The 25687-nt window shown below is 45.5% G+C and overlaps 1 protein-coding gene across 1 annotated transcript; it reads left to right on the forward strand.

The window, feature by feature from the left end:
• Positions 1–23: 23 nt before the first annotated feature.
• On the forward strand, positions 24–13519 carry LOC106589442 (regulator of G protein signaling 9). The gene is made up of 17 exons (XM_014179434.2): positions 24–718; positions 5691–5787; positions 7200–7250; positions 7469–7575; positions 7668–7719; positions 7844–7902; positions 7991–8067; positions 8160–8241; positions 9399–9461; positions 9956–9985; positions 10112–10173; positions 10367–10480; positions 10594–10709; positions 11017–11104; positions 11978–12116; positions 12334–12416; positions 13252–13519. The coding sequence occupies exons 1-17, from the start codon at positions 653–655 to the stop codon at positions 13427–13429; spliced, it is 1464 nt and encodes a 487-aa protein (XP_014034909.1). The 5' UTR covers positions 24–652; the 3' UTR covers positions 13430–13519.
• The last annotated feature ends 12168 nt before the right edge of the window (positions 13520–25687 follow it).

Raw genomic sequence — 25687 nt, forward strand, 5'->3', positions numbered from 1 at the left:
GCCCCTATCTCGTATATAACCAGAAAGTGTGCTTTGAATGACAGTACAGTCTACAAATCTAGCACATAATGCCTTTCTTGCAAAGCAAAATTAATACATTAATCTCATCACTTAACCATGTGATTTTTCTTTTCATTTTGCCCTGATAAAACTTTTTTACATTCTCATTTAGACACCATTTTTGACCAAAGGTGACCAAATTAAACAAAATAGCTCTTCCTAAAATTATAACATTGAAATACCTTATTATTCACATCACGTCAAAGCCCTAATTTAACATTTAACAGAACAATTTAACACTGCCAAATTACAATCATGACTTGATCGCGAATCATTTAGGCTCTGAGATGTATGATCCAATGTCCCCACCTAGTGGTCACACTACACAGTTGCATAAATACAGAGCACATCGGTTACCTTACTTCATATAGCAGGCTATGGCAGACAGACAGGTGGTTAACTATAGAACCGTGCCCTGATTGGCTAAGACGATCTCCCTCTCCATCCCTATCGATGCATGCTGGTCATTGTATTGATAACCTGCTCGCTTATTCCTTCTAGCGTCTTCCCTTTGCCTGGAGAAATATTAGGCTACATTCATTAAGAGTGTAGCCGTTATCATAGTGAATAATAGGGTAGGAAGGCAGACAACATGACCATCAGAAACGTACGGGATCATGGACAGAGGTTCCGACCTAGGATGGCATGTCTCAAAAAGGTAGGTAGCTTAGCCCTATCAGAGATCGTTATGCTACAGGGCAGATGCAGACATCTAGGCTACAGTGTGTTGCTATATTTAGTTATCAAAATATATATCGACTATTCGTTCATCACACGCTGGGCAGTGGAGTGTGATGTGTTGTATTATTATCCGGTTTGTCGACCAAATATGATAATAATACATCATGATTAAAAAAAAAAATCATAGCATGCCATTTTCTCCTACAGTAGCCATTTTTAAAACTCAACTGTTATGGATTTGTTGCCACATATCATAAAACATCATTCCCAGGAAAGCCTGTCAATATTTACAGTTAACCAGCTAGTCATGTTTAGTTGTTTCACAGGTGTTAATAAGAGTGTGAGAGAGCTAGCCTATGCAGTAAAATGAGACCACCTCTTCTCAATGTGCAAAGTGTAAATCCATTACTTTCGTGAACAGCATTTCACAAACTTGTGCTGTAGCTTTGGCTTTGATTGACACTGTGTTCTCGCTACCATTGTATTGCTACTCAGTGATGAGGTCATTGAGTGTGTGATCAGTATTATCTGATCTATTATTGTGTGATTAGTATTAGCACCTCCAGCAGCCAGCAGATAATCCAACCCATTTGTACTAACTGTACTGGACAGGACAAACTCTTGTTGCATTCCCAGCTGGGACCATGCTTGTTGTGCCAGCTTCTGTTACCAACAGGGTACTAAAACTGGGTTCTCTGTGTAACATAAAGGGGAACTGCACCTGCTGATTTGGCCTCGTTCTTTGGCTTGCTTCTCAGGAAATGCTGGCGGCCATGACATAAATCAAACATGAGGTTACTTGGGGATGTGGTATGATGTGAGTGTTTCTTGGGTGTGTCCTTGCAACCAGCAAATCAAATAAAATTGTATTAGACGCATACACATATTTAGTAGATGTTATTGCGGGTTTAGCGAAATGCTTGTGTTCCTAGCAGTGGAGTAATATCTAACAATACACAACAATACACAGAAATCTAAAAGTAAAAGAATGGAATTAAGAAATATAGATACAGTTCAAGTCGGAAGTTTACATACACTTAGGTTGGAGTCATTAAAACTCTGGTTCATCCTTGGGAGCAATTTCCAAATGCCTGAAGGTACCACGTTCATCTGTACAAAAAATAGTACGCAAGTATAAACACCATGGGACTATTAGGGACTATTCAACACCATGGGACTATTATTCTGACATTTCACATTATTAAAATAAAGTGGTGATCCTAACTGACCTAAGACAGGGAACTAAATGTAAGGAATTGTGAAAAACTGAGTTTAAATGTATTTGGCTAAGGTGTACAGTGGGGTAAAAAGTATTTGATCCCCTGCTGATTTTGTACGTTTGCCCACTTACAAAGAAATGATCAGTCTATAATTTTAATGGTAGGTTTATTTGAACAGTGAGAGACAGAATAACAACAAAAAAATCCAGAAAAATGCATGTCAAAAATGTTATAAAATTATTTGTATTTTAATGAGGGAAATAAGTATTTGACCCCTCTGCAAAACATGACTTAGTACTTGGTGTCAAAACCCTTGTTGGCAATCACAGAGGTCAGACGTTTCTTGTAGTTGGCCATCAGGTTTGCACACATCTCAGGATGGATTTTGTCCCACTCCTCTTTGCAGATCTTCTCCAAGTCATTAAGGTTTCGAGGCTGACGTTTGGCAACTCGAACCTTCAGCTCCCTCCACAGATTTTCAATGGGATTAAGGTCTGGAGACTGGCTAGGCCACTCCAGGACCTTAATGTGCTTCTTCTTGAGCCACTCTTTTGTTGCCTTGGCCGTGTGTTTTGGGTCATTGTCATGCTGGAATACCCATCCACGACCCATTTTCAATGCCCTGGCTGAGGGAAGGATGTTCTCACCCAAGATTTGACGGTACATGGCCCCGTCCATCGTCCCTTTGATGCGGTGAAGTTGTCCTGTCCCCTTACCAGAAAAACACCCCCAAAGCATAATGTTTTCTCCTCCATGTTTGACGGTGGAGATGGTGTTCTTGGGGTCATAGGCAGCATTCCTCCTCCTCCAAACACGGCGAGTTGAGTTGATGCCAAAGAGCTCCATTTTGGTCTCATCTGATCACAACACTTTCACCAGTTGTCCTCTGAATCATTCAGATGTTCATTGGCAAACTTCAGACGGGCATTTATATGTATTCTTGAGCAGGGGGACCTTGCGGGCGCTGCAGGATTTCAGTCCTTCATGGCGTAGTGTGTTACCAATTGTTTTCTTGGTGACTATGGTCCCAGCTGCCTTGAGATCATTGACAAGATCCTCCCGTGTAGTTCTGGGCTGATTCCTCACCGTTCTCATGATCATTGCAACCCCACGAGGTGAGATCTTGCATGGAGCCCCAGGTCGAGGGATATTGACAGTTCTTTTGTGTTTCTTCCATTTGCGAATAATCGCACCAAATGTTGTCACCTTCTCACCAAGCTGCTTGGCGATGGTCTTGTAGCCCATTCCAGCCTTTTGTAAGTCTACAATCTTGTCCCTGACATCCTTGGAGAGCTCTTTGGTCTTGGCCATGGTGGAGAGTTTGGAATCTGATTGATTGATTGCTTCTGTGGACAGGTGTCTTTTTTACAGGTAACAAGCTGCGGTTAGGAGAACTCCCTTTAAGAGTGTGCTCCTAATCTCAGCTCGTTACCTGTATAAAAGACACCTGGGAGCCAGAAATCTTTCTGATTGAGAGGGGGTCAAATACTTATTTCCTTCATTAAAATGCAAATCAATTTATAACATTTTTGACATGCGTTTTTCTGGATATTTTTGTTGTTATTCTGTCTCTCACTGTTCAAATAAACCTACCATTAAAATTATAGACTGATCCTTTCTTTATCAGCTAGTGACAGTGACTAAGTTCAGGGCAGGGTACTGGGGGGAGGCTGGCTAGTGATGGCTATTTAATAGTCTGATGGCCTTGTGATAGAAGCTGTTTTTCTGTCTTGGTCCCAGCTTTGATGCACCTGTACTGACCTGGCCTTCTGGATGATAGTGGGGTGAACAGGCCGTGGCTCGGGTGGCTGAGGTCCTTAATGATCTTCTTGGCCTTCCTGTGACACCAGGTGCTGTAGATGTTCTGGAGGGCAGGCAGTGTGCCCCAGGTGATGTGTTGGCCAGACCGTACCACCCAATGGAGAGCCCTGCGGTGCAGTTGCCGTACCAGGTCGGTGATACAGCCCGACAGGATGCTCCAAATGGTGCATCTGTAAAAGTTTGTAAGGGTCTTTATTTCTTCACCCTCCTGAGGTTGAAGAGGCACTGTTGTCTTCTTCACCACTTGTTCTGTGTTGGTGTAGGATTTCAGATTGTCAGTGATGTGGACGCAGAAACTTGAAGCTTTTCACCTTCTCCACTGTGGCCCTGTCGATGTGGATGGGGGCGTGCTCCCTCTGCTGTCTACTGAAGTCCATGATCAGCTCCTTCGTTTTGTTGACGTTGAGGTAGAGGTTATTTTCCTGGCACCACTCCACCAGGGCCCTCACCTCTGTCTTGTCGTTCTTGGTAATCCGGCCTACCACTGTTGTATTGTCTGCAAACCTGATGATTGAGTTGGAGGTATGTGTGGCCACACGGTCATGGGTGAACAGGGAGTACAGGAGGGGGCTGAGCATGCACCCTTGTGGGGTCCCTGTGTTGAGGATTAGCGTAGTGGAGGTATTGTTGCCTACCTTGACCACCTGGGGGCGACCCGTCAGGAAGTCCAGGATCTAGTTGCACAGGGCGGGGTTCAGACCCAGGGCCCCAAGCTTAATGATGATTTTGGAGGGTACTACGGTGTTGAAGGCTGAGCTGTAGTCAATGAACAGCATTCTTACATAGGTATTCCTCTTGTCCAGATGGGATAGGGCAGTGTACAATGCAATGGCGATTGCATCATCTGTGGATCTATTGTGGCGGTATGCAAACTCCACTTTGTCTCTGTACTGACATTTTGCCTGCCTTATCGAGTGCATAACTGGACTGTTTGTATTCGACCATATTCCAAGTCACCTTGCCGTGGTTAAATGCAGTGGTTCACTCTTCCAGTTTTGCGCAAATCCTGCCATCTATCCACGGTTTTTGGTTTGGATAGGTTTTAATCATCACAGTGGGAAACACATCCCCTATACACTTCCTGATGAACTCAGTCACCGTGTCAGTGTAAGTCAATGTTATTCTCAGAGGCAACCCGGAACATATCCCAGTCTGCGTGATCAAAACAATCTTGACGCATGGATTCCGATTGGTCAGACCAGCGTTGAATAGACCTTAGCATGGGTACATCCTGGTTGAGTTTCTGCCTATGGGAAGGGAGGAGCAGAATGGAGTCGTGATCTGATTTGCCAAAGGGAGGGTGGGGGAGGGCCTTGTAGCCAGGATATGCGGTTTCCAGTGTGTACAAAGTCCAGTGTAGTTCCTTTTAAGAGACACACCCATCTGTCAGAACCTTTCCCGCAACTGTTTCCCTACTCAATCACTACAAACGAACCTCCTGATTAATACAATTAGTGGGGTGGTTAAACTGTGTAGTGTTCTGTATTTTGATGTAAGTGGTACAGAGTCTGATTCCACCTACATGTGCTCCCTCCATCAATATACCAGAAGCCGTCATAAGGTGTATCATCCAGTGCGTGAAGCCCTGACCTGCTTTGCTTTTGGGCAATTATGTGTGAAACACATCTCACTGTCCTAGAAATGTCTCAGACATGATGAAAATGAGACCGGATTCCCCCAGGGTGAAATGTCCCTTTAATAGTAATAGTTCTATTTAAAGTAATAGGATTCTATAGATGTAATTCTATGCATATGGATCTGACCTGTCTCATTATCATAGTATCCTGTTGACTTCCTGTCCTATTGTCATGGTAACCTGTTGTCTTGACAACCCGTTGTCTCAGTGACCCGCCTCTGTAGTGGTGAATGTCTGTTGTCTTTATGACTTGTTTTCCTGCTGTCTGCGAGGTGGAGTCTGTGATGCTGGAGATGCAGGATCCAAAGACTGGAGTCAAGTCACAACCCCAGAGACTGGTTATCACTACTATACCTCACGCTATCACAGGTAAACACACACAAAGAAGCAAACAGAAAAAGACTCTCAGATAGTGGCTGCCATAGGTTAGGTAACTCCTACAGACCCCGGGACCTTTTTCCCCAAGTCTTGAGCTCAAGATTATATCGCCTTGACAACCTCTGGTCGAGACAGAGAGAGAGGGGGGGACATAGGGAGACAGGGAGGGAGTGAGAGTAGGAGGAAGAGCAGTAAGGAGAGAAAGATGAGAGAGAGAATGAAGGAGAGAGAGTGTCACGACTTCCGCTGAAGTTGGTGCCTCTCCTTGTTCGTTCGGCGGTCATCGTCACCGGCATTCTAGCTGCCACCGATCCACGTTTCTTTGTCCATTTGTTATGTCTTGATTGTTCACACCTGGTTCCCATTTCGTTATGATTATTTCCCTATTTAAACCCTCTGGTTATCATGATGATTTGTGCGTTATTATTTTACTGTTAGTTGTGTTTGTCATTATTGTTTTATCCCTGTGTGGATTTTGACTGATGAGCTTTTTCTAGAGTAAATACGTATATTTTACTCAGTTCGGTGTCCTACGATTGACTCTATTTCTCATCTCCACTACACTGACACTGACAGAGAGATGGCTAAAGAAACTACTGTATACTCTTGAGTTTTAATGATACAAATTCAGCTTTGTCCGTTTCTGATAAAATCATCCATGATTACAGACACTGTAACAGCATGTAGTCTGGGATTTGGAAAAAAATAAAATAGCGTAGCATAGCATATATTATACAACGGGTGGGCCGGGACTATCTCTTGGAAGAATGAAAATAATGTTTTTAATGAAAATGCTGTATGTCAGTCATTATTTGAATATGTTGTTAACCTGTTGTATAAAAGTGATAATGGTCTCGCAGCCGGTGTTTGGAGGATATATTGGCACGGTTTGCCAGTGCTCGACTTTGTCTTGGGCCTAACACCCATGCCAATATATCCTCCAAAAAGCGGCTTCGAGGGCATTCTCACTTTGATAAATAGCTTACTGGAATAACTTCCAGTATCCCTATAGAGAAATTTAGTTGGAAAAAGAAAAGCTGTCTCCTCCTCTCCTCTCATATTGACTGTCTCAGCAGTTGTTTCTCTGAGGCAGGTGTCTGGCATTTATATATCACCTCTCTCTCTTCTCCACTGCCTCTTTTGATTTCAGAGTTACTGCAACGATGTGCACTGAGAGTCGGGAAGCAAGTTCAGGGAGTGAATACATTTAATAAATGAAACAAACACGTAACACCGACAGCGCACTGACATGAAACAAATACAGATACAATGACAACTGGGGAAGCAGACTGGTGACCTAGAGGCCCGGAGAGGGAGCACACGTGACAGTTACATCAATGAGTCTGATGTCATACATGTGATGTCATATCTCTATAATAGCTGTTTGTTGTAACCTTCTCCAGGTGAGGACATTGTGGCATGGCTAACCAACTGCTACAGTATAGAGGCAGAAGGTAAAAGAGCTTTCTTCTCACACACACGCACGCACGCACGCACGCACGCACGCACGCACGCACGCACGCACGCACACACACACACACACACACACACACACACACACACACACACACACACACACAGAGCTGTCTAGTATTATGGTTCCTGAACACCCACTCCTTTTCTCTTTTTCTCTCCCTTTCTCTTCTTCTTCCCACCCTCTCTGTCTGTGTAGAGGCGTGGGCTCTGGGCACCATGTTGGTGGCGTTTGGGTACATCTACCCCCTCCAGGATCATAAGCGACTAGTCATCAAACCAGACGCGTCTCTCTACCGCTTTCAGGTAACAATGACAACACCTCATGAATCTTAAGCTTAACCAACCCCTTACGCCGAACTCCTTGCCAAACCTCTGTGCTTTTTGTCTTTTCTCAGACACCATACTTCTGGCCAGCCCAGCAGTGGCCTGTAGAGGACACAGACTATGGTGAGATGCACACAAAACAAGACAAACAGAGTTAAAGTTTTCTTTATTGTTAGGTCATCTACATTGTGGACAAATAAGTTGAAGTAAAAAAAAAAATCTAATGAAAGTCATGTTTATTTCTCAGCAATATACCTGGCTAAGAGAAACATCCGCAAGAAAGGAACACTGGAGCTGTATGAACAGGTGAGAGACATTCACACGTGCATGCAGGCACACACATCTGTCTAATGTGGAAGTAGTAACACACGTCTGTCTGTCTGTTGTCTTTCAGGTGCAGTATAACAGCCTTCACAAGTGGATGAACCATAAGTGGGACTTCATTGTGATGCAGGCTAAAGAACAGTACAGGTTAGTCTGGCAGAAATAGACTACACTGTCATATATTATCCACAGACAGTGTACTTGGAAAATTTGACTGTTTTGTGTGTGTCTGTGCACAGGGCGGGGAAGGAGAGGAAAAAGCCGGATCGCGTGGTGTTTGACTGCCAAGAGAGAGCCTACTGGGTGGTACACAGACCTCCGGTGAGACACACACACTAGTGATGTGTGGGTTGACTCATAACCCAATGTCTCCGCATTTATATCTGCGGGTTTAGGGTCGTGAAATATTGTGTGGATTAAGTGCGGGAGGGTGGCGGGCAGGTTGAATAAAGAGAAAACAATGCTTTAAAATGCCATAAATATATCATTATTTTGCGATTCATATCTATAGGCTACATTGAGGTTTTTCTTTAATGATTTTTTATCTGACCTCAGTGTGTAAGCCTAAGCTTTAGGTCCTAACTGTAGTGCACCAAATACACGCCAATTACCAAATGCTTTTGGGAACTTGGGCAGAATAAGTTAACGTTGATCCACTGAGGCAAAAAGGACAATATCGGAGTTTAATTCAATAAGAAAAAAGCTTTGAAATGGAGAGCTGAAAATAAAGAGAAGGGAAGGCCAGTACAGTAGCCTAATGTTTACGAAAGATGTTATGGGTGATGATTGTGAGGTGCTATACAAATTCGACAGTCACAAGACGGGGCCCGTCAAGGGAAATGTGGTGTTCAGATGGGTTAAATGGAATAGTAACTGAAATCTGGACACTGACTGTAGTTCTATAACCTCTCTCGTAGCCTAATGTAATATTAACTACTTCAGAATTAAGCACTTCTTGCAGTAAAATTATACACCAAATGTACATTTGGACTCGGGAACAGGAGTGGAGAAATATGATTTATGCTTTCAGCATCTTGAGAGACTGAATGCGCGATAGGGACCGTCTGTAAAGGTGCTATCTTTATCAGCGTCATAAAAGCTGATAGTATTTCAACCACATAAAATATGCATCCAAGCCGAAGTCACTATGGGGTGATAACTTGAACCTGCGTTACACATAGGCAGATATATTATCAGAAACACTTTTCCTGTACTGTGACTGCTGACAGGTGAATATATCTCCACGTGAGATGATGTGTGTCTCTGCAGGGAGGAGCTCTGGCCTTTCACGACTGGACAGACAGGCTACTAACGAAACATCATGGGTAGAGAGTGATGCATCCTGGGCAGTCTCATGGGGGGGCAGTGGGGTTGGGGGCCTAGCTTATTCCTCTGTCTGATATCAATCACAAACCAAAACATGAAAATATCGAATCGTACCGTGCACATTACTTAATGTTTTGTCTGTCTGTCTGTAGCCAGGGACCGTCAGTGCAATGGACTACGGACTTGAACGCATGGTAGACCCCAACACAGAGGAGGTAACAGGTTAGTCCCACTGTTTGTGTGTGTGTGTGTGTGTGTGTATGGATTAGCCTGCTCATGTGGGGGTATATTGTAGCCACAGTATCATTGTCTGTGTAACCTAGCAAGGGCAAGGCTGTATTCAATCTGCTTATATTTGATAAGAGGATTTCTACCTTGGTAATCTGATACTAAATACAGGTACATACCCCTCTTCCTGCCCCCCCCCCCTCCCCCATTACCGTAGTCTCTGTTAACCAATCACATCAGACCTGTTCCCTCTGTTAGCCAATCACATCACAGATTTAGTTTTATTTCTGTTTGAATTCATCAATATTATTTTCCCCCCCTCTCTTTTTCTGTCTGCAGGTTTTCTTCAATGCCTCTCTTACAGTCGTAACTTTGAAGAATACTTCTATACACACAGACAGACGCGCACAATAAATACAAAGTTTACTGCAGCTGTCCATTCTGCTGTTATATATTACCAAATCATTGTTTTATTTCCCAGAAACAAACTTCAGACTTCTTCAGAAGAATTGTGAGAAACAACTTTTAATATCCTAAAATAATTAGCTTATAAAATGTATCTAAATGTACATATGAACAGTTCCTCCTTCCCTTTTGTCTGTGTTGATGAATATTCCTTTTTCCCTGTTTCCTGTAGATGATTTTTACGCAGCAGTCCATCATGAGGCCGAGGGTCAAGTCGTCTGTGTCTATCGGAGCGTATGTCACTATAGTTTAGATTTCACCACGTTTGACAATCCATCACACCTAGTGTTAAAAGCTGAAATCATATACTATCACCATATGATTAATGGTGAAAACATTTCTATCACTAAGGGGCTAATAAGCATCATTCTCCATTCTCTCCAACATAGTAGTTGTTGTTTTCGTGTTTGTTTTCTCTTTTCTCCAGTCTTGTGAAGTACTCTGTCACCTATAATAAGCACGACCCTTTCCTAGCCCCCTGTCTCCCTAGCAACCCCTGGGTAACTGATGATGTCACCTACTGGTTGCTCAACATGGCGAAGTGAGTCTGATCCCTAACTGTTCAGCTTACTAGTCCTGTCCTACCTGTTGTTGTAGAATGTATTATTTGAACTGATATCAAAACGTGGACATTCATATGTGTGTGTGTGTCAGTGTGGAAATTCCTACTAAGATGCGTGTGGAGAGGTGGACCTTCAGTTTTGGGGAGCTGCTCTCTGACCCTCGAGGCAGAGATGACTTCAGACTCTTCCTCAAGAAGGAGTTCAGCGGTACGTTGCTACAGCGTTACGACAACATTGGGAAAACATTGCAACAATGGTGTTATGATATTATGTCTTCGTCCATATCTTGAAAAATGTATTCTTATCTCAACGAGACTAACATGGTTAAATAAAAAAATATATAAAAAATGTTTTACATGATTATAGGCAGGCATGTACCAGTCCCATTTTACACCCAACAGTCTGGGTCTTTTCAAGGTGCCTCTGCTTGTTCTTTTAGGGATTGACATTATAAAACTAAAGTTTGACTGGCTGGTTGATTGATTAGTTAATGGATTGATTGATTGATTGACAGGTGAGAACCTGGCGTTCTGGGAGGCATGTGAGGATCTGAAGTGGGGAACAGCCGCTACCATGAATGACAAGGCCCAGCAGGTCTACAAGTAAGACAACCACAACCCCACACACACTTGGGACTGAACTGTTACCACCTCTGTGTTTGGGTCTACCATATGTAGTCCAATGCACTGACGGTCCCTGGCTACGGACAGACAAAACATTAAGTAATGTGCATGGTATGAGTCGATATGATTTGAGGTCATGTTGTTTTGGTTTGTGATTGGTATCAGAGGAATAAGCTAGGCCCCCAACCCCACTGCCCCCCATGAGACTACCCGGGATGCATCACAATCTACCCAGGATGCTTCGTTAGTAGCCTGTCTGTCCAGTCGGAGTGAAAGGCCAGAGCTCCTCCCTGCAGAGACACACATCATCTCACCCAGAGATATATTCACCTGTCAGCAGTCACAGTACAGGAGTAGTGTTTTTGATAATATATCTGTCTATGTGTAACGCAAGTTCAAGTACAAGTTTTTTCACCCCATAGGTTTAGTTTGCAGACAGGATGAACATACAACACAGTAGTGTTGTAGTACTCGAGACTGTTCTTGAGTCAGGTCTCGAGACCACATATCGAGTGTCTCGGTCTTGTCTCCGTGTCGGATACATTTGGACTCGGTCTTGACTCGGTCTCGGACAGTGAGGACTCGTAATTTCTTCACGAGACCAGCGGAGTAAAAAAACTTATCAGCTTCCATTCAGTCAGCGCATAAAACCACTTCGCCAGTCCAAATATACAGCATATACTCCTTTTTAGAGACATTAATACAGTATCTTAACAGTCTTTATATCTATTATAGACATGGTTGCTCAGTGGTGAACCTATAGGCCTTCAGTGTGTGACAGGTTCGTGATTCTGAAAGGACAGCAACCGTAATACCAGCACACACACACACATTAACCATGTCTCTGGTTAGGACTTTCTTGACGCGTGGCGCCCCCCGGTGGATCAACATTGATGGGAAGACCATGGAGGTGACAGTTAAAGGGTTGAAACACCCTCACAGATACGTACTGGATGCAGCTCAGACACACATCTTCATGCTGATGAAGAAGGTCAGTTTCACCACACTAATAATACAGGCCCTCTGTCTGCTGTAACTGGAAAATCATACACAAAATGGCTGCCATGATGTAACATTCCTGACTAACTTATTTTGGAGTAAAACCTTCAATACTCGTACAGGAGGTAAGTGTGTGTGTGTGTGTGTGTGTGTGTGTGTGTGTGTGTGTGTGTGTGTGTGTGTGTGTGTGTGTGTGTGTGTGTTTATAGGACTCTTTCGGGCGGTACCTGAAGTCTCCAGTGTTTAAGGACACTCAGAAGAGGGCCATCTGTCCTGACCAACACATGTTCAGGTCAGTGGTGTGTGTGTGTGAGAGAGTGTGGTCAGTACAGTGGAACATGTGGTCTGCACTGGTGTGACTACTGTAAAACTTCAATTAAACGCTGAGTCTCAAATGGCCGCCTGTCCTTTTTAATAGCCGGGCAACGGCACACATTTACGTCATTTCAGCAAATAAACGCCTGTTTCAAATGAATTGTTTGAATGAATTTCCATGAATTACCATGAATTGTTTATGAGGCTTAATGTTTCATTTGTTACATTAAATAATTCAGTAATGACAATTATGTAAACATCTGTTTTTATTGCCAGTAAGAAACTGCTACCCATTGGCTGCTAACAGCTGAGATCTGCTAGCTAACTGGAAAGCACAAAAACAGTCAACAAGTTTGGGATTCCTTACCCAAGAAATTGGCCGATCACCCTCTAGTGGCGAAAAGTAATAACTGTCGAAAATGCACAGTCAAAGATGAGAATAATTATTCTGTCAAGGGAAAGTTCTTATTTTTTATTTGAGGCATACTAAGACAAAATAAATGTGACACTGTGTAAATGATAACACAGTGCAGGAAATGAAGAAATTGATTAAAATGCTAGAATTAAACAATTACATTTGCAAATGATCAAAAACTGTGTGCATTAAGGAAATAGATGCCTGGCTCAAATAAAAGACTGCTTCTAGGCACCTGTTGCAAATAAACTCACAGGCTATTAATTAAAGTTTTACGGTATCTCCCTCAACACCTCTTTCCCCTCTCTCTCAAAGATATAATTAGTGTGTAATTGCAAGGACATGTATAACTCTCTCTCCCCCTCCTCAACTCTTTTCCCCCCCATCCCTTTTCCAGTGTGTCCCAGTTGGAGGCCAATGCGAGGAAGCGTCGACCCAGCATCAGTCCCATCATCGTCCGCCAGCTGGAGCAGGAGGAGAAAGCCAGGATGGCCACCAGTGGCCCTGTGGACATCACACAGGTCATGAGCAAACTCAGCAACAAGGGCAAGGAGGTGGCCCCGTCCAAGAAATAGACCATAGACACACTCACATGCATAGACATGAATACACACACTTCTATAAGTACAAACACAAGCACACACACACACAGGATACACACCAGCTGAAAGCTAAGCAATGTAGTTGCTACCTTTACATATAGTTTGGAGTACAGCATAGTTGACCAATAGTGAGCATTTGAAATTAAATGTACTATTTTTAATTTCTATTAACTGTGTGCTGCCATGGCCAGTGTAACATACATACATCAGACAAAACAGCTAGAAGAGCAGTTATGTCTATCAGTCTAACTGTCATTAGAAAGCAATACTACCACAGATACAAGGGTTTAAAACGATTAAATGTTTAAGTTATTAAGTGGTTTAGTCTTGATGGTATGCTTCACTCACTGAACAGTATCACCTGTCTCACCTGTATCTAATTTTCTCTCAGTCATCAACATGTTCTACCTATAGGGACATATCTGTGTCGTTCCACCAATAGAGTGCCTTTTATGTCCCTGATACATAATGTGTGTACATTTTGATAAAAATATCCAACTGTTAAATTGAATGTTTTATGCGCCACGTGCCTCAGCACTCGGCAGTCCCGTTCTATGAGCTTGTGTGGCCTACCACTTCGCGGCTTAGCCGTTGTTGCTCCTAGATGTTTCCACATCACAATAACAGCACTTACAGTTGTCCCGGGGCAGCTCTTAGCAGGGCCGAAATTTGACAAACTGACTTGTTAGAAAGGTGGCATCCTATGACGGTGCTTCTTTGAAATTCACTGAGCTCTTCAGTAAGGCCATTCCACTGCCAATGTTTGTCTATGGAGATTGCATGGCGGTGTGCTCGGTTTTGTACACCTGTCACCAACGGGTGTGGCTGAAATTGCCGAATCCACTAATTTGAAGGGCTGTCCACATACTTTAGTAAATATATCAGTGTTGTGTTCGACACCACTTAAAGCGAGAACTATTCAAGACCAAGACTAGATGGGCGGCGAGTCCGAGTCAAGACCGAGACCAGAAAAATGCGAGTCCAATTCAAGGCAGTGATTGTAATTTTGTCAAATCACCACCATAATAAGAGTGATTTGATAATGAGTTAAAATGGCTGCATAGGACCTTTAAGCTTGCATTTAATTGCTCCTTGTCACGACTTCCGCCGAAGTCGGGTCCTCTCCTTGTTTGGGCGGCGCTTGGCGGTCGGCGTTGCCGGTCTTCTAGCCATCGTCGATCCACTTTTCATTTTCCATTTGTTTTGTCTTGTGTTTCCACACACCTGGTTTCAAGTCCCTCATTTACTTGTTGTGTATTTAACCCTCTGTTCCCCCCATATCTTTGAGTGGGATTGTTTATTGTAGTGCTTGTGTACGTTCCCCGTGAACGTACACTACGGGTTATTTTGTGCCCATTTATCTTGTTGTTCTGGATGCCTTTGGTTTTGCTTAATAAATCTCCGGTTATTACCCAGTTCTGCTCTCCTGCGCCTGACTTCTCTACCGCCAATTACGCACCCCGCTACAGAATCCCACACCGCAACATATGGAGTCAGCAGGAGCAGGTGCCCCGGGAATAGGGGTGGAGGAGCGCGTCCGGGAGCACGCATCTTGGCGCTGCCATGGACCGTGTTGTCCAAACCATGGACCGCTGGGAGAGACAGGGAGTTCCTCCAGTGCCTCCACCAGCACAACCGGGATCTCCACTACTCGCCCCCCCTTCACCCGGTCCCAGTGGGATTCGTCTCGCCCTTCCCCGGGAGTACGACGGGACGGCTGCACGCTGCCAGGGTTTCCTGTTGCAGCTCGACCTCTACCTGGCAACCGTCCATCCTGCTCCTTCAGGCCGCGACAAGGTGTCCGCCCTCATCTCGTGCCTCTCTTGGAAAGCCTTGGAGTTGGCCAACGCCGTGTGGGGAGAAGGAGATGCGGCGCTGGACCATTTCGAGGATTTCACCCGCCGCTTCCGGGCAGTCTTCGACCACCCACTCGAGGGTAGAGCGGTGGGTGAACATCTCTTCCATCTGAGGCAGGGGACGAGGAGCGCCCAGGAGTTCGCCATGGATTTTCGGACCCTGGCTGCCGGCGTGGGATGGAACGATAGGGCCCTGATCGACCACTATTGCTGCAGTTTGCGCGAGGACGTCCGTCGGGAGTTGGCCTGCAGGGACACCACCCTCACCTTCGACCAGCTGGTGGACCTGTCCATTCGGCTGGATAACCTGCTGGCTACCCGCGGACGTCCAGATCGGGTTCTGTCGGTTCCATACCCCAGCACCGCCGCTCCGGTGCTCATGGAGCTGGGAGGTGCGTGCGTAAGGAGACTGGAGGAGGTTCCGTCTCGTGCACCATCTGTGGCCGCAGAGGTCACACTGCCGGTTGGTGCCGGGTTGGTTCCTCTGGGGATCGAGGCAGCAGGCAGGGCAATTCTGGCATCATCCCAGGTGAGCCCACACCATTCTCACCCACAGCCCTCTGTTGCACACATGTTTTTGTATGTTACTTTTCCTGAGTTTTCCCCGCATTCCCAGCATAAGGCGCTCGTCGATTCAGGTGTGGCTGGGAATTTTATAGACAGATCGTTCACCCTTAGTTTAGGGATCCCCATTGTTCCCGTGGCTGTGCCCTTCCCCGTTCACGCCTTAGACAGTCGACCATTAGGGTCAGGGTTGATTAGGGAGGCCACCGTTCCTCTGGGTATGGTAACGCAGGGGGGTCACAAGGAGAGAATCAGTCTCTTCCTCATTGACTCTCCTGTCTTTCCAGTGGTGCTAGGCCTACCCTGGTTAGCTGGTCATGACCCCACTGTTTCTTGGCAGCGAAGGGCTCTAACGGGGTGGTCGCGAGAGTGCTCGGGGAGGTGTTTAGGGGTTTCCGTTGGTGCTACTACGGTGGAAAGTCCAGACCAGGTCTCTACCGTGCGCATTCCCCCTGAATATGCCAATTTGGCTCTCGCCTTCTCCAAAAAGGAGGCGACTCAATTACCACCCCATCGACGGGGCGATTGTGCGATAAATCTCCTGGTAGACGCTGCACTTCCCAGGAGTCACGTGTATCCCCTGTCACAGGCGGAGACGGCGGCTATGGAAACATATGTCTCCGAATCCCTGCGTCAGGGGTACATTCGGTCCTCCACTTCACCCGCCTCCTCGAGTTTCTTTTTTGTGAAGAAGAAGGAGGGAGGTCTGCGCCCGTGTATTGACTATCGATGTCTAAACCAGATCACGGTGATGTACAGTTACCCGCTACCGCTCATTGCCACAGCGTTTTAGTCAATGCACGGAGTGCGCTTCTTCACCAAATTAGATCTCAGGAGCGCTTACAACCTGGTGCGTATCCGGGAGGGAGACGAGTGGAAGACGGCGTTCAGTACGACCTCAGGGAATTATGAGTACCTCGTCATGCCGTAAGGGTTGATGAATGCTCCATCAGTCTTCCAAGCCTTTGTAGATGAGATTTTCAGGGACCTGCATGGGCAGGGTGTAGTGGTGTATATTGATGACATTCTGATGTACTCCGCAGGGTGCTTGGTCGACTGTTGGAGCATGACCTGTACGTCAAGGCTGAGAAATGCCGTCTCATTCCTAGGGTACCGCATTTCCACCTCGGGGGTGGAGATGGAGAGTGACCGCATTTCAGCCGTGCGTAATTGGCCGACTCCCACCACGGTAAAAGAAGTGCAGCGGTTTCTAGGGTTTGCCAATTACTACCGGAGGTTTATCCGGGGTTTTGGTCAGGTAGCGGCTCCCATTACCTTACTGCTGAAGGGGGGCCTGGTACGTTTGCAGTGGTCGGCTGAGGCGGACAGGGCTTTTGGTCACCTGAGGGCTCTGTTTACCACGGTTCTCGTGCCAGCCCATCCGGATCCCTCTTTGGCGTTCATAGTGGAGGTGGACGCGTCCGAGGCTGGGATAGGAGCCGTGCTCTCTCAGCGCTCGGGTACGCCACCGAAGCTCCGCCCCTGTGCCTTCTTCTCGAAGAAGCTCAGCCCGGCGGAGCGAAACTATGACGTGGGGGACCGGGAGCTGTTGACTTTCGTCAAGGCTCTGAAGGCGCGGAGATATTGGCTTGAGGGGGCTAAACACCCTTTTCTCATCTGGACTGACCACCGCAATCTGGAGTATATCCGGGCAGTGAGGAGACTGAACCCTCGCCAGGCAAGGTGGGCCATGTTTTTCACCCGTTTTTTTTTTCCCTTTCCTACAGACCAGGTTCCCAGAACGTGAAGACAGACGCCCTGTCCCGGCTGTATGACACAGAGGAGCGGCCCATGGATCCCACTCCCATACTCCCGGCCTCCTGGCTGGTGGTGCCGATAGTGTGGGAGCTGGACGCGGACATTGAGCAGGCGTTACGTGCAGAAACCGCTCCCCTCCAGTGTCCCGCTGGGCGTCTCCCCCCCTCACAGGGAAACACCACGATCCTGATCGTTGTGGATCGGTTCTCTAAGTCCTGCCATCTCCTCCCTCTGCCCGGTCTCCCTACGGCCCTACAGACTGCAGAGGCCTTGTTTACGCACGTCTTCCGGCACTAAGGGGTGCCTGAGGATATAGTGTATGATCGAGGTCCCCAGTTCACTTCGAGGGTCTGGAAGGCGTTCAGGGAACGTCTGGGGGTCTCGATCAGCCTTACCTTGGGGTTTCATTCCGAGAGTAATGGGCAGGTGGAGAGAGTGAACCAGGATGTGGGCAGGTTTCTGCGGTTGTATTGCCAGGATCGGCCGGGGGAGTGGGCAGCGTTCGTGCCCTGGGCCGAGATGGCTCAGAACTCGCTCCGCCACTCCTCCACTAACCTTTCCCCCTTCCCCTGCGTACTGAGGTACCAGCCGGTTCTGGCGCCTTGGCATCAGAGTCAGACCGAGGCTCCTGCGGTGGACGACTGGTTCAGGCGTGCGGAGGAGACATGGGACGCCGCCCATGTTCACCTCCAGCGGGCCGGGCTGCGCCAGAAAGCCAACGCAGACTGTCACCACAGTGAGGCCCCGGTGTTCGCACCGGGGGACCGGTCTGGCTCTCGACCCGAAACCTGCCCCGCCGCCTGCCCTGCCGGAAGCTGGGCCCGTGGTTTGTGGGGCCATTTAAAGTCCTGAGGAGAGTGAACGAGGTTTATTATAGGTTATAGCTTCCCCCCGATTACCGTATTAACCCCTCGTTCCATGTGTCTCTCTTCATACCGGTGGTGGTTGGCTCGCTCCAGGAGTCTGAGGTACGGGAGGTTCCTCCGCCCCCCTCTGGACATCGAGGGGTCCGGGCGTACCTCGTTCGCTCTATACTGGATTCGAGGTGTCGGGCGAGGGGCCTTCAGTACCTCGTGGAGTGGGAGGGGTACGGTTCGGAGGAGAGGTGCTGGGTTCCGGTGGAGGACGTGTTGGACCCTTCAATGCTGCGGGAGTTCCACCGTCTCCGTCCGGATCGCCCTGCGCCTCGCCATCCGGGTCGACCCGGAGGCTGGCGTCGCGCGTCAAGGGGGGGTACTGTCATGACTTCCGCCGAATTCAGGTCCTCTCCTTGTTCGGGCGGCGCTCGGCGGTCGGCGTCACCGGTCTTCTAGCCATCGTCGATCCACTTTTCATTTTCCATTTCTTTTGTCTTGTGTTTCCACACACCTGGTTTCAAGTCCCTCATTTACTTGTTGTGTATTTAACCCTCTGTTCCCCCCATGTCTTTGTGTGGGATTGTTTATTGTAGTGTTTGTGCACGTTCCCCGTGAGCGCACGATGGGTTATTTTATGCCCATTTATCTTGTTCTTCTGGATGCCATTGGTTTTGCTTAATAAATCTCCGGTTATTACCCAGTTCTGCTCTCCTGCGCCTGACTTCTCTGCCGCCAATTACGCACCCCGCTACACTCCTCCCCACAACAAACTTCTGATTACTTTCAGTTACACACTGTCACAAGGGGAGTTATGGATGAACCCTGTCACGGTCAACATTGTCAATTTTCACTCTTATAGTCATTTTTCTTAATTTGACCTCTTGAGATGGGGAAGCAATTACACTACCCTAAAGGTGCCCTATTTGTGGAATGACACATACTGTATGTTGTATGTCATTATTGTAACTTACATTTCTGCACCATCCATCCAATAAAGAGTCTATATCCAGCACGTCTGTCTGTCATCTCATCTTCACCGTGTCATCCAGTCACTGTGCCCATCTCTGTCCATTAGTCTATAATGCCATAACAGATAACTCACTGTAATTTATGTCAGAGGGCCAGACCAGTCCCTTCTGCCTTCATTTATATCAGTGTTCAGTGTTTACCCATAATTTTTACCACTCCATCCCTGTGTGTGGTGTATTAGTATGACCTCTCAGTGATCTTTCCCCCTTGACCCTATGTCTGACCTCTGACCTTTAACCCCTACAGCTGTGTCACTTTACGGCCCCCATACCCCACCTGGCGGTCTACTCTGGCCCCCCTTCTTCCTCCACCTCACCCCCTTTCCCTCTCTGTCTCCCCAACACCCCCGCCTGCTCTTCACCCATCAGCGTAACCATAGATCGCACCCCCGCCTCAGAACGTAGGTTGGAGGGAAGGGGAGGAGTTGGGGTGGAGGGGGGAGAAGCCGACATTGAGAGCCAGGGGACTGCTGTCTCTTCTCGTTCACGTATGGCTCTCTCATTGGGCCGTCTGTTGAGAGGGGGCTGTACTCCCTCCGCAGTATTCGCCAGCCTTACGCCAAAATGTCCTGCCCCTGCCAGGACCAGCAGCCGCATTCAGCCTATTAACATGGAGCAGCCCAGCCAAGCACCGCCCAGGCGCAATGCCAAGTGAGTCACAGGACAGTAAGCTCACACATACCTTTATAGATCCTCATCCCTTCAGTCCCTCATCCCTCTTTTCTCTCCACTTTCCTTCAGTTTTTTCCAGATCAAGGTAGACATCCCTCCAGAGTGTCGTATCTACCCCGTTGACTCCGAGGAGGAGGAGGAGAGTGAGGGCGCATTGAGAGGAGGAGGGGGGAGAGGGCAGGTGAAGGAGATCATCTGTCCCTGGGAAAGTCTAACACCTTATGAGGGGGCCGGGTAACACACACATTAACGCGCACACACACACACACACTTGCATTAATGGTGACATTTCCAAAGTATAATCCGTTACAGTTACTAGTTACCTGTCCAAAATCAGTAACGTAAGATTTGGATTACTCAAACTCAGTCATGCAATCTGATTACATAGTTACTTTGGGATTACTTTCCACTTCAGAAACGTTAGAAGACGTGTGTCATCATAGTGGTCTCTGACTTGTCAGACTCGCTCAGATGGAACAATCTGAAAGTAGAACATTTGTTCAATGCTGAATAGAATGTCATTGAGAAAACAGAAAGGTGTCAGAATGCCTTTTTATTTTAAAAGTAATCCAACAAGTAAATCATCTTGTTTTTCAAAAGTATCTGTAATCTGATTACAATATTTTAGCTGTAAACATAATCGATTTTGTAAACCGATTACATGCAACTGATTACATGTAATCGGTTACTCCCCAACCCTGTTAATGCACACAGATACAGACACACACTCTCTCATACACACACACATACATACATACATCCACCTACACACGGAGACACACGGACACACCTGAATCCTTACCGATAATCCTTACTTTAACCAAACTGATCACTCTCTCGCACCTATCAGATGAGTCATTCAATTCATACATCAAGAGTGGCTCAGTTCTGGACGTTCATAAAGTGCCTTCAGAAAGTATTCATACCCCTTGATTTATTCCACATTTGGCTGTTACAGCCTGAATTCAATATGGATTAAATATAAAAAAAAATCTCATCCATCAACACACAATAACCTATAATGACAAAGTGAAAACATGTTTTTAAAAATGTTTGCAAATGTATTGAAAGAAATATCAAATTTACATAAGTATTCCACACCCCTGAGTCAATACTTTGTAGAAGCATCTTTGGCAGTGATTACAGCTGTGAGTCTTTGTGAGTACCGTAATTTCCGGACTATTAAGCGCACCTGCATATAAGCCGCGCCCACTGAATTAAAAAAATATATATTATTTTGAACATAAATAAGCCGCAGGTGCCTACCGGTACATTGAAACAAATTAACTTTACACAGGCTTTAACGAAACACGGCTTGTAACAAAAATAAATAGGCTTTAACGAAACACGGCTTGTAACAAAAAAATAATAATTAGCAGTAAGCTTTAGTTGTCTTTTTGCACTGAGTCAGTTCCTCACGTTGCTGTTTCCAACGTCTTATCATTGACTCATTAAGACCAAGCTTCTGTACAGCAGCTCTATTTCCTTTTCCAACAGCCAGATCAATCGCCTTCAACTTGAAAGCTGCATCATATGCATTTCTCCGTGTCTTTGCCATGATGAGGGTGACAAAATGACTACCGTAATCAGAATGTTTGAGAGTGCTCGATTTAATCTAAACAGTAAACAAAAAAGTTGTTTGACCTTAACCCATTCGGCAATTTCATTGGTCTAATGAAAGCTTCATGCCGCCAAAAAACTGAGCACGTCACAAAATGTGTTTTTTTGGGAGAAAAAAATTTGAAAGCGGGAAAAATCCATATATTAGCCACGTCATTGTTTAAGCCGCGAGGTTCAAAGCCTGGGAAAAAAGTTGCGGTTTATAGTCCGGAATTTACGGTAAGTTTCTAAGTGCTTTCCACACCTGGATTGTGGAACACTTGCCCATTATTATTTTAAAATATCTTCAATCTCTGTCAAATTGGTTGTTGATCATTGCTAGACAATAATTTTCAGGTCTCATGTAGGAAAAAAAATGAACTCGGCCACTCAGGAAAATTCACTGTATTCTTGGTAAGCAAATTCAGTGTAGATTAGCAGTGCTTCATTTGAGCTAGATCCTGCCGGAACATGATCCTGCACCTCTCCATTTTGGACTGTTTTGTTCCAGAACCTATTTGGCCGGTGTTGTGCCGAAAATCTCCCCCTGCCAGGATTCTCTGCCCCCCCAGGATTCTCTGCCCCGCCCCCCCCCCCCCCTTCTAATTTCCTTAATTTTGTGGCTGGAGTCAAATACTTTCTGTGGCACACATCAGAGTCAAATACTTTCTATAGAACAAACTTCACATCAGGATAGGCAACCGAAATAAATAATTAATGTATGTGTGTTATATTAAACAGAGGAGGGAGTAAAATCTTGGCAAGCAATACATATTTCAGAACAACTATGGCTGAATTATTATCCTTACACTTTCAAAAATACTAGTCGAATAAGACATGGGAGGGATGACGAATTCTGGCAAAGAGATTTATTTATAGACTAATACAAAATTCAGTAGCGGATTTAGGTACGGGCGACATGGGCAGCCGCCGGGGCGGGCACGGCAATGAAGAACGCGTAGGGGGGGGAGAATTCTGTCAAGGGGGAGATTTTAGGCATAACACCGGATTCAGTACCTCTGGTGGCATGAAAAGCTTTTTGCAATGTACACATTTTTACAAAAGCGATCAAAGTTCATTCGTTGCCTCTTCGTTCATTCTCCTTCCCACACAAAAAAAACTATGTGAAAAAGTCGATTTTCAGCCTTGGCCTAATAATCTAAGAGTTGTTTTGGGCTGGGCCGGCCATCACGTGGCCGTGGCTGTGGGAGAAGCGCCAGTAGCTATCTCTCACATAACTAGAATGAGATTCAGTTTCTATGATCTCTCTCCCGCTCTGCTCTGATAGACATGACCCTGCAACTCTCACGGGCCTATTTATATAATAAATATGAATTCGGAGGGCAGTGGTTCGGTGTGGTGCATACATTGGATTTATCGAACGTATGTGTCAAACTGTATGCCTAGACAGCTTGACAGAAATGGTAGCAATAAGTGAATGTTGAACTTTTGTTGCATACGTATCCAGATGATGCTGCGTACTATTTTGCGCAATAACGTTGTCAGTGTGTTCCAAGCGTTAGTGAAAAAACAGCATGCAGACAAATCAGGGCTTTCGCAATATTTAAAATGCAAATTGAGGGAAAACACAGTCTACCAAAATATTTGATCAACTTCCAAATATTGTTTTAAAAAGTAAAAAAAGAGAGACATAGGCTTTTGGCACGAGCGCATCGGCCATCACCAGTGAGTGAGCTGCTCATCATTGGGTGAGTCAGTGAAACTGGAAAGCATTTTTAGGACTATCATTTCCCCCTCATATTGTAGCCTACGATACGTCTCCACCAGTGGCAATTTTAGCATGTAATCTTGGTGGGGATTTTTTTATAAAGTGGGATGCATGCCAGCAAAGCCACTACAGAACACTAAACAATAGATTAATTGCACTATAACGGTGACAAACGGTGACCACAAACGGCCTACATAAAGCTGTCCCAACAGCAGTCCAAACATCTTACCACTGCTACACCTGGCTATCAGCGGAGCCTTGTCTGGCAGAAAAACAGTTCATTCAGCCTCATTTACTGCCTTTAAGGATGGATGTAGTCAATATATCTATTTGTTTAGCACTTTTGAAATGTACAGTGACAGAATGCAGAACATGGGCCGTTCTTACAGTGTTCTCCCTGTACACCAAGTCAGAACCGGTAGGATAAATAAAGGGGGCATATAAGCAGACAATGAAAGCTCTTACAATATTCGATGATTACTTTTATCTAAACCAGGTTATAGGCTACATGTGCACCACCAAGTCAGAACAGTAGGCAGAATTAAGAGGGGTAAATATACCAAATTATTAGGGTGAGGCACATGGGCTAGTAACATCTTACTACACAACATACATTTAGCATTACTTTCTTAGCTACAGTATACATATCTCCCTGGCAATTTACATTAATTTATGCAGCAGCATGCAATACATTTTTGGACTTACCTTGTTGTGCTGTGCTCACTTGAACAGGAAGATGGCGCTGCGGTCCTTAGTGGGCACATTTTGTCAACAATGTCTGGCATTCTCTGGATTTATGGTGCTTTCAAAACAACTGGGAACTCAGAAAAAACAAGGTTGAATCATGATGACGTCATTGATCTTCAGGTCGTAGCTCTAGAAAGATGCCGGATTTACAATTCCGAGTTGGATGACGGTTCAAAATGTATTTTCCCAGTCAGAGCTCGTTTATTCCCAATTTCCCAGTTGTCTTGAACTCGCTGAAGTCAAGTTTTTTGCATTTCCACGTTAACAGTTGTTTTGAGCGCGGCACAATTCATGCTTCATTGACAGCATGGCCAATGTTGAATGTTTATCATTTTAAATGATTGCTTTGCAATGCTTTCAGTTAGCCACTCTCACTGATTCCTTCCAAACCACTCATTGTTGAATTTGCGATTTCCAACTTGTTGTGTAATGTTTATGTCCAATGGCCGATGAGCACCGATACGTTTTATCTATAATTTCTCTTCATTATTTCTCTTCATATGACAAGGGTTAAAAAGGATTTGCCAGTAGATTGTCGACTCGATTAATGATGATGACTGTTAGCTAAGATTTTGAAAGTATGATGTTGACATGATCAGTCCAATCAAAGCTACTGTACATATAACGTGATTTGACGTCGTTTTATCTGTGGCCAATGACCTTGAGCCTCCTTGGATGGGCACTTCTAATGTAACTCTATGGCAGCACCCAAGGGGCTAGAATTTTCCAGCTCTCCCCTTAGACTTGGTGGTGACGTAGTGTCCCCATGAGTGACAGAACACTGAGACAATCACGGCACAATGTTACGTAATTTCTGCTGGCTTATTAACTCAATTATATATAAAAAATGTTATACATTGTTTGCAAAATCTTATGTGACACGTATTAATGGCAAAACAACATGCAAAACATTTCATTTTAGCTAAAAATATGGGGCTCAAAACTGCCCTGAATGACGGGCCGCCACTGGTCTCCACACACTTAGGCGTAGGCTATTGATGGATTCAAGACAAGGTCGTTTTTTATTGACCTCAGATTCTCAGTTTGTCAGTGTCAAAGTAGCATTTCGATAATTTGTGCTGTATTAAAAAAGATTCTGCCAAAGTCTCCAGTCATGTAAAATGACGTAGAATGTCATGAAATACATTTATAAAAGGCCACATTTTTCCCAGATCCTAGGCATGTGTGCAACTTCTGTAAGTGACTCTACTGTGGTGCTCTATGCCATTACGCAAATGTGATGATATGCGTGCAATGCTTTATTATAAAGGTGATTTGTTTTTCTCTCATTTACCTCAGAACTCCCCAGGTCACCCCCCTCTCTATTTTTGTTCCGGCACCTCCCGATTTACAAATTAAGCACTGGATTTGGCCTTGTGTTTTAGGTTATTTTCCTGCTGAAAGGTGAATTCATCTCTCAG

Source organism: Salmo salar, chromosome ssa28 (assembly GCF_905237065.1).
Source record: "Salmo salar chromosome ssa28, Ssal_v3.1, whole genome shotgun sequence".
Classification (NCBI taxonomy): Eukaryota; Metazoa; Chordata; class Actinopteri; order Salmoniformes; family Salmonidae; genus Salmo; species Salmo salar.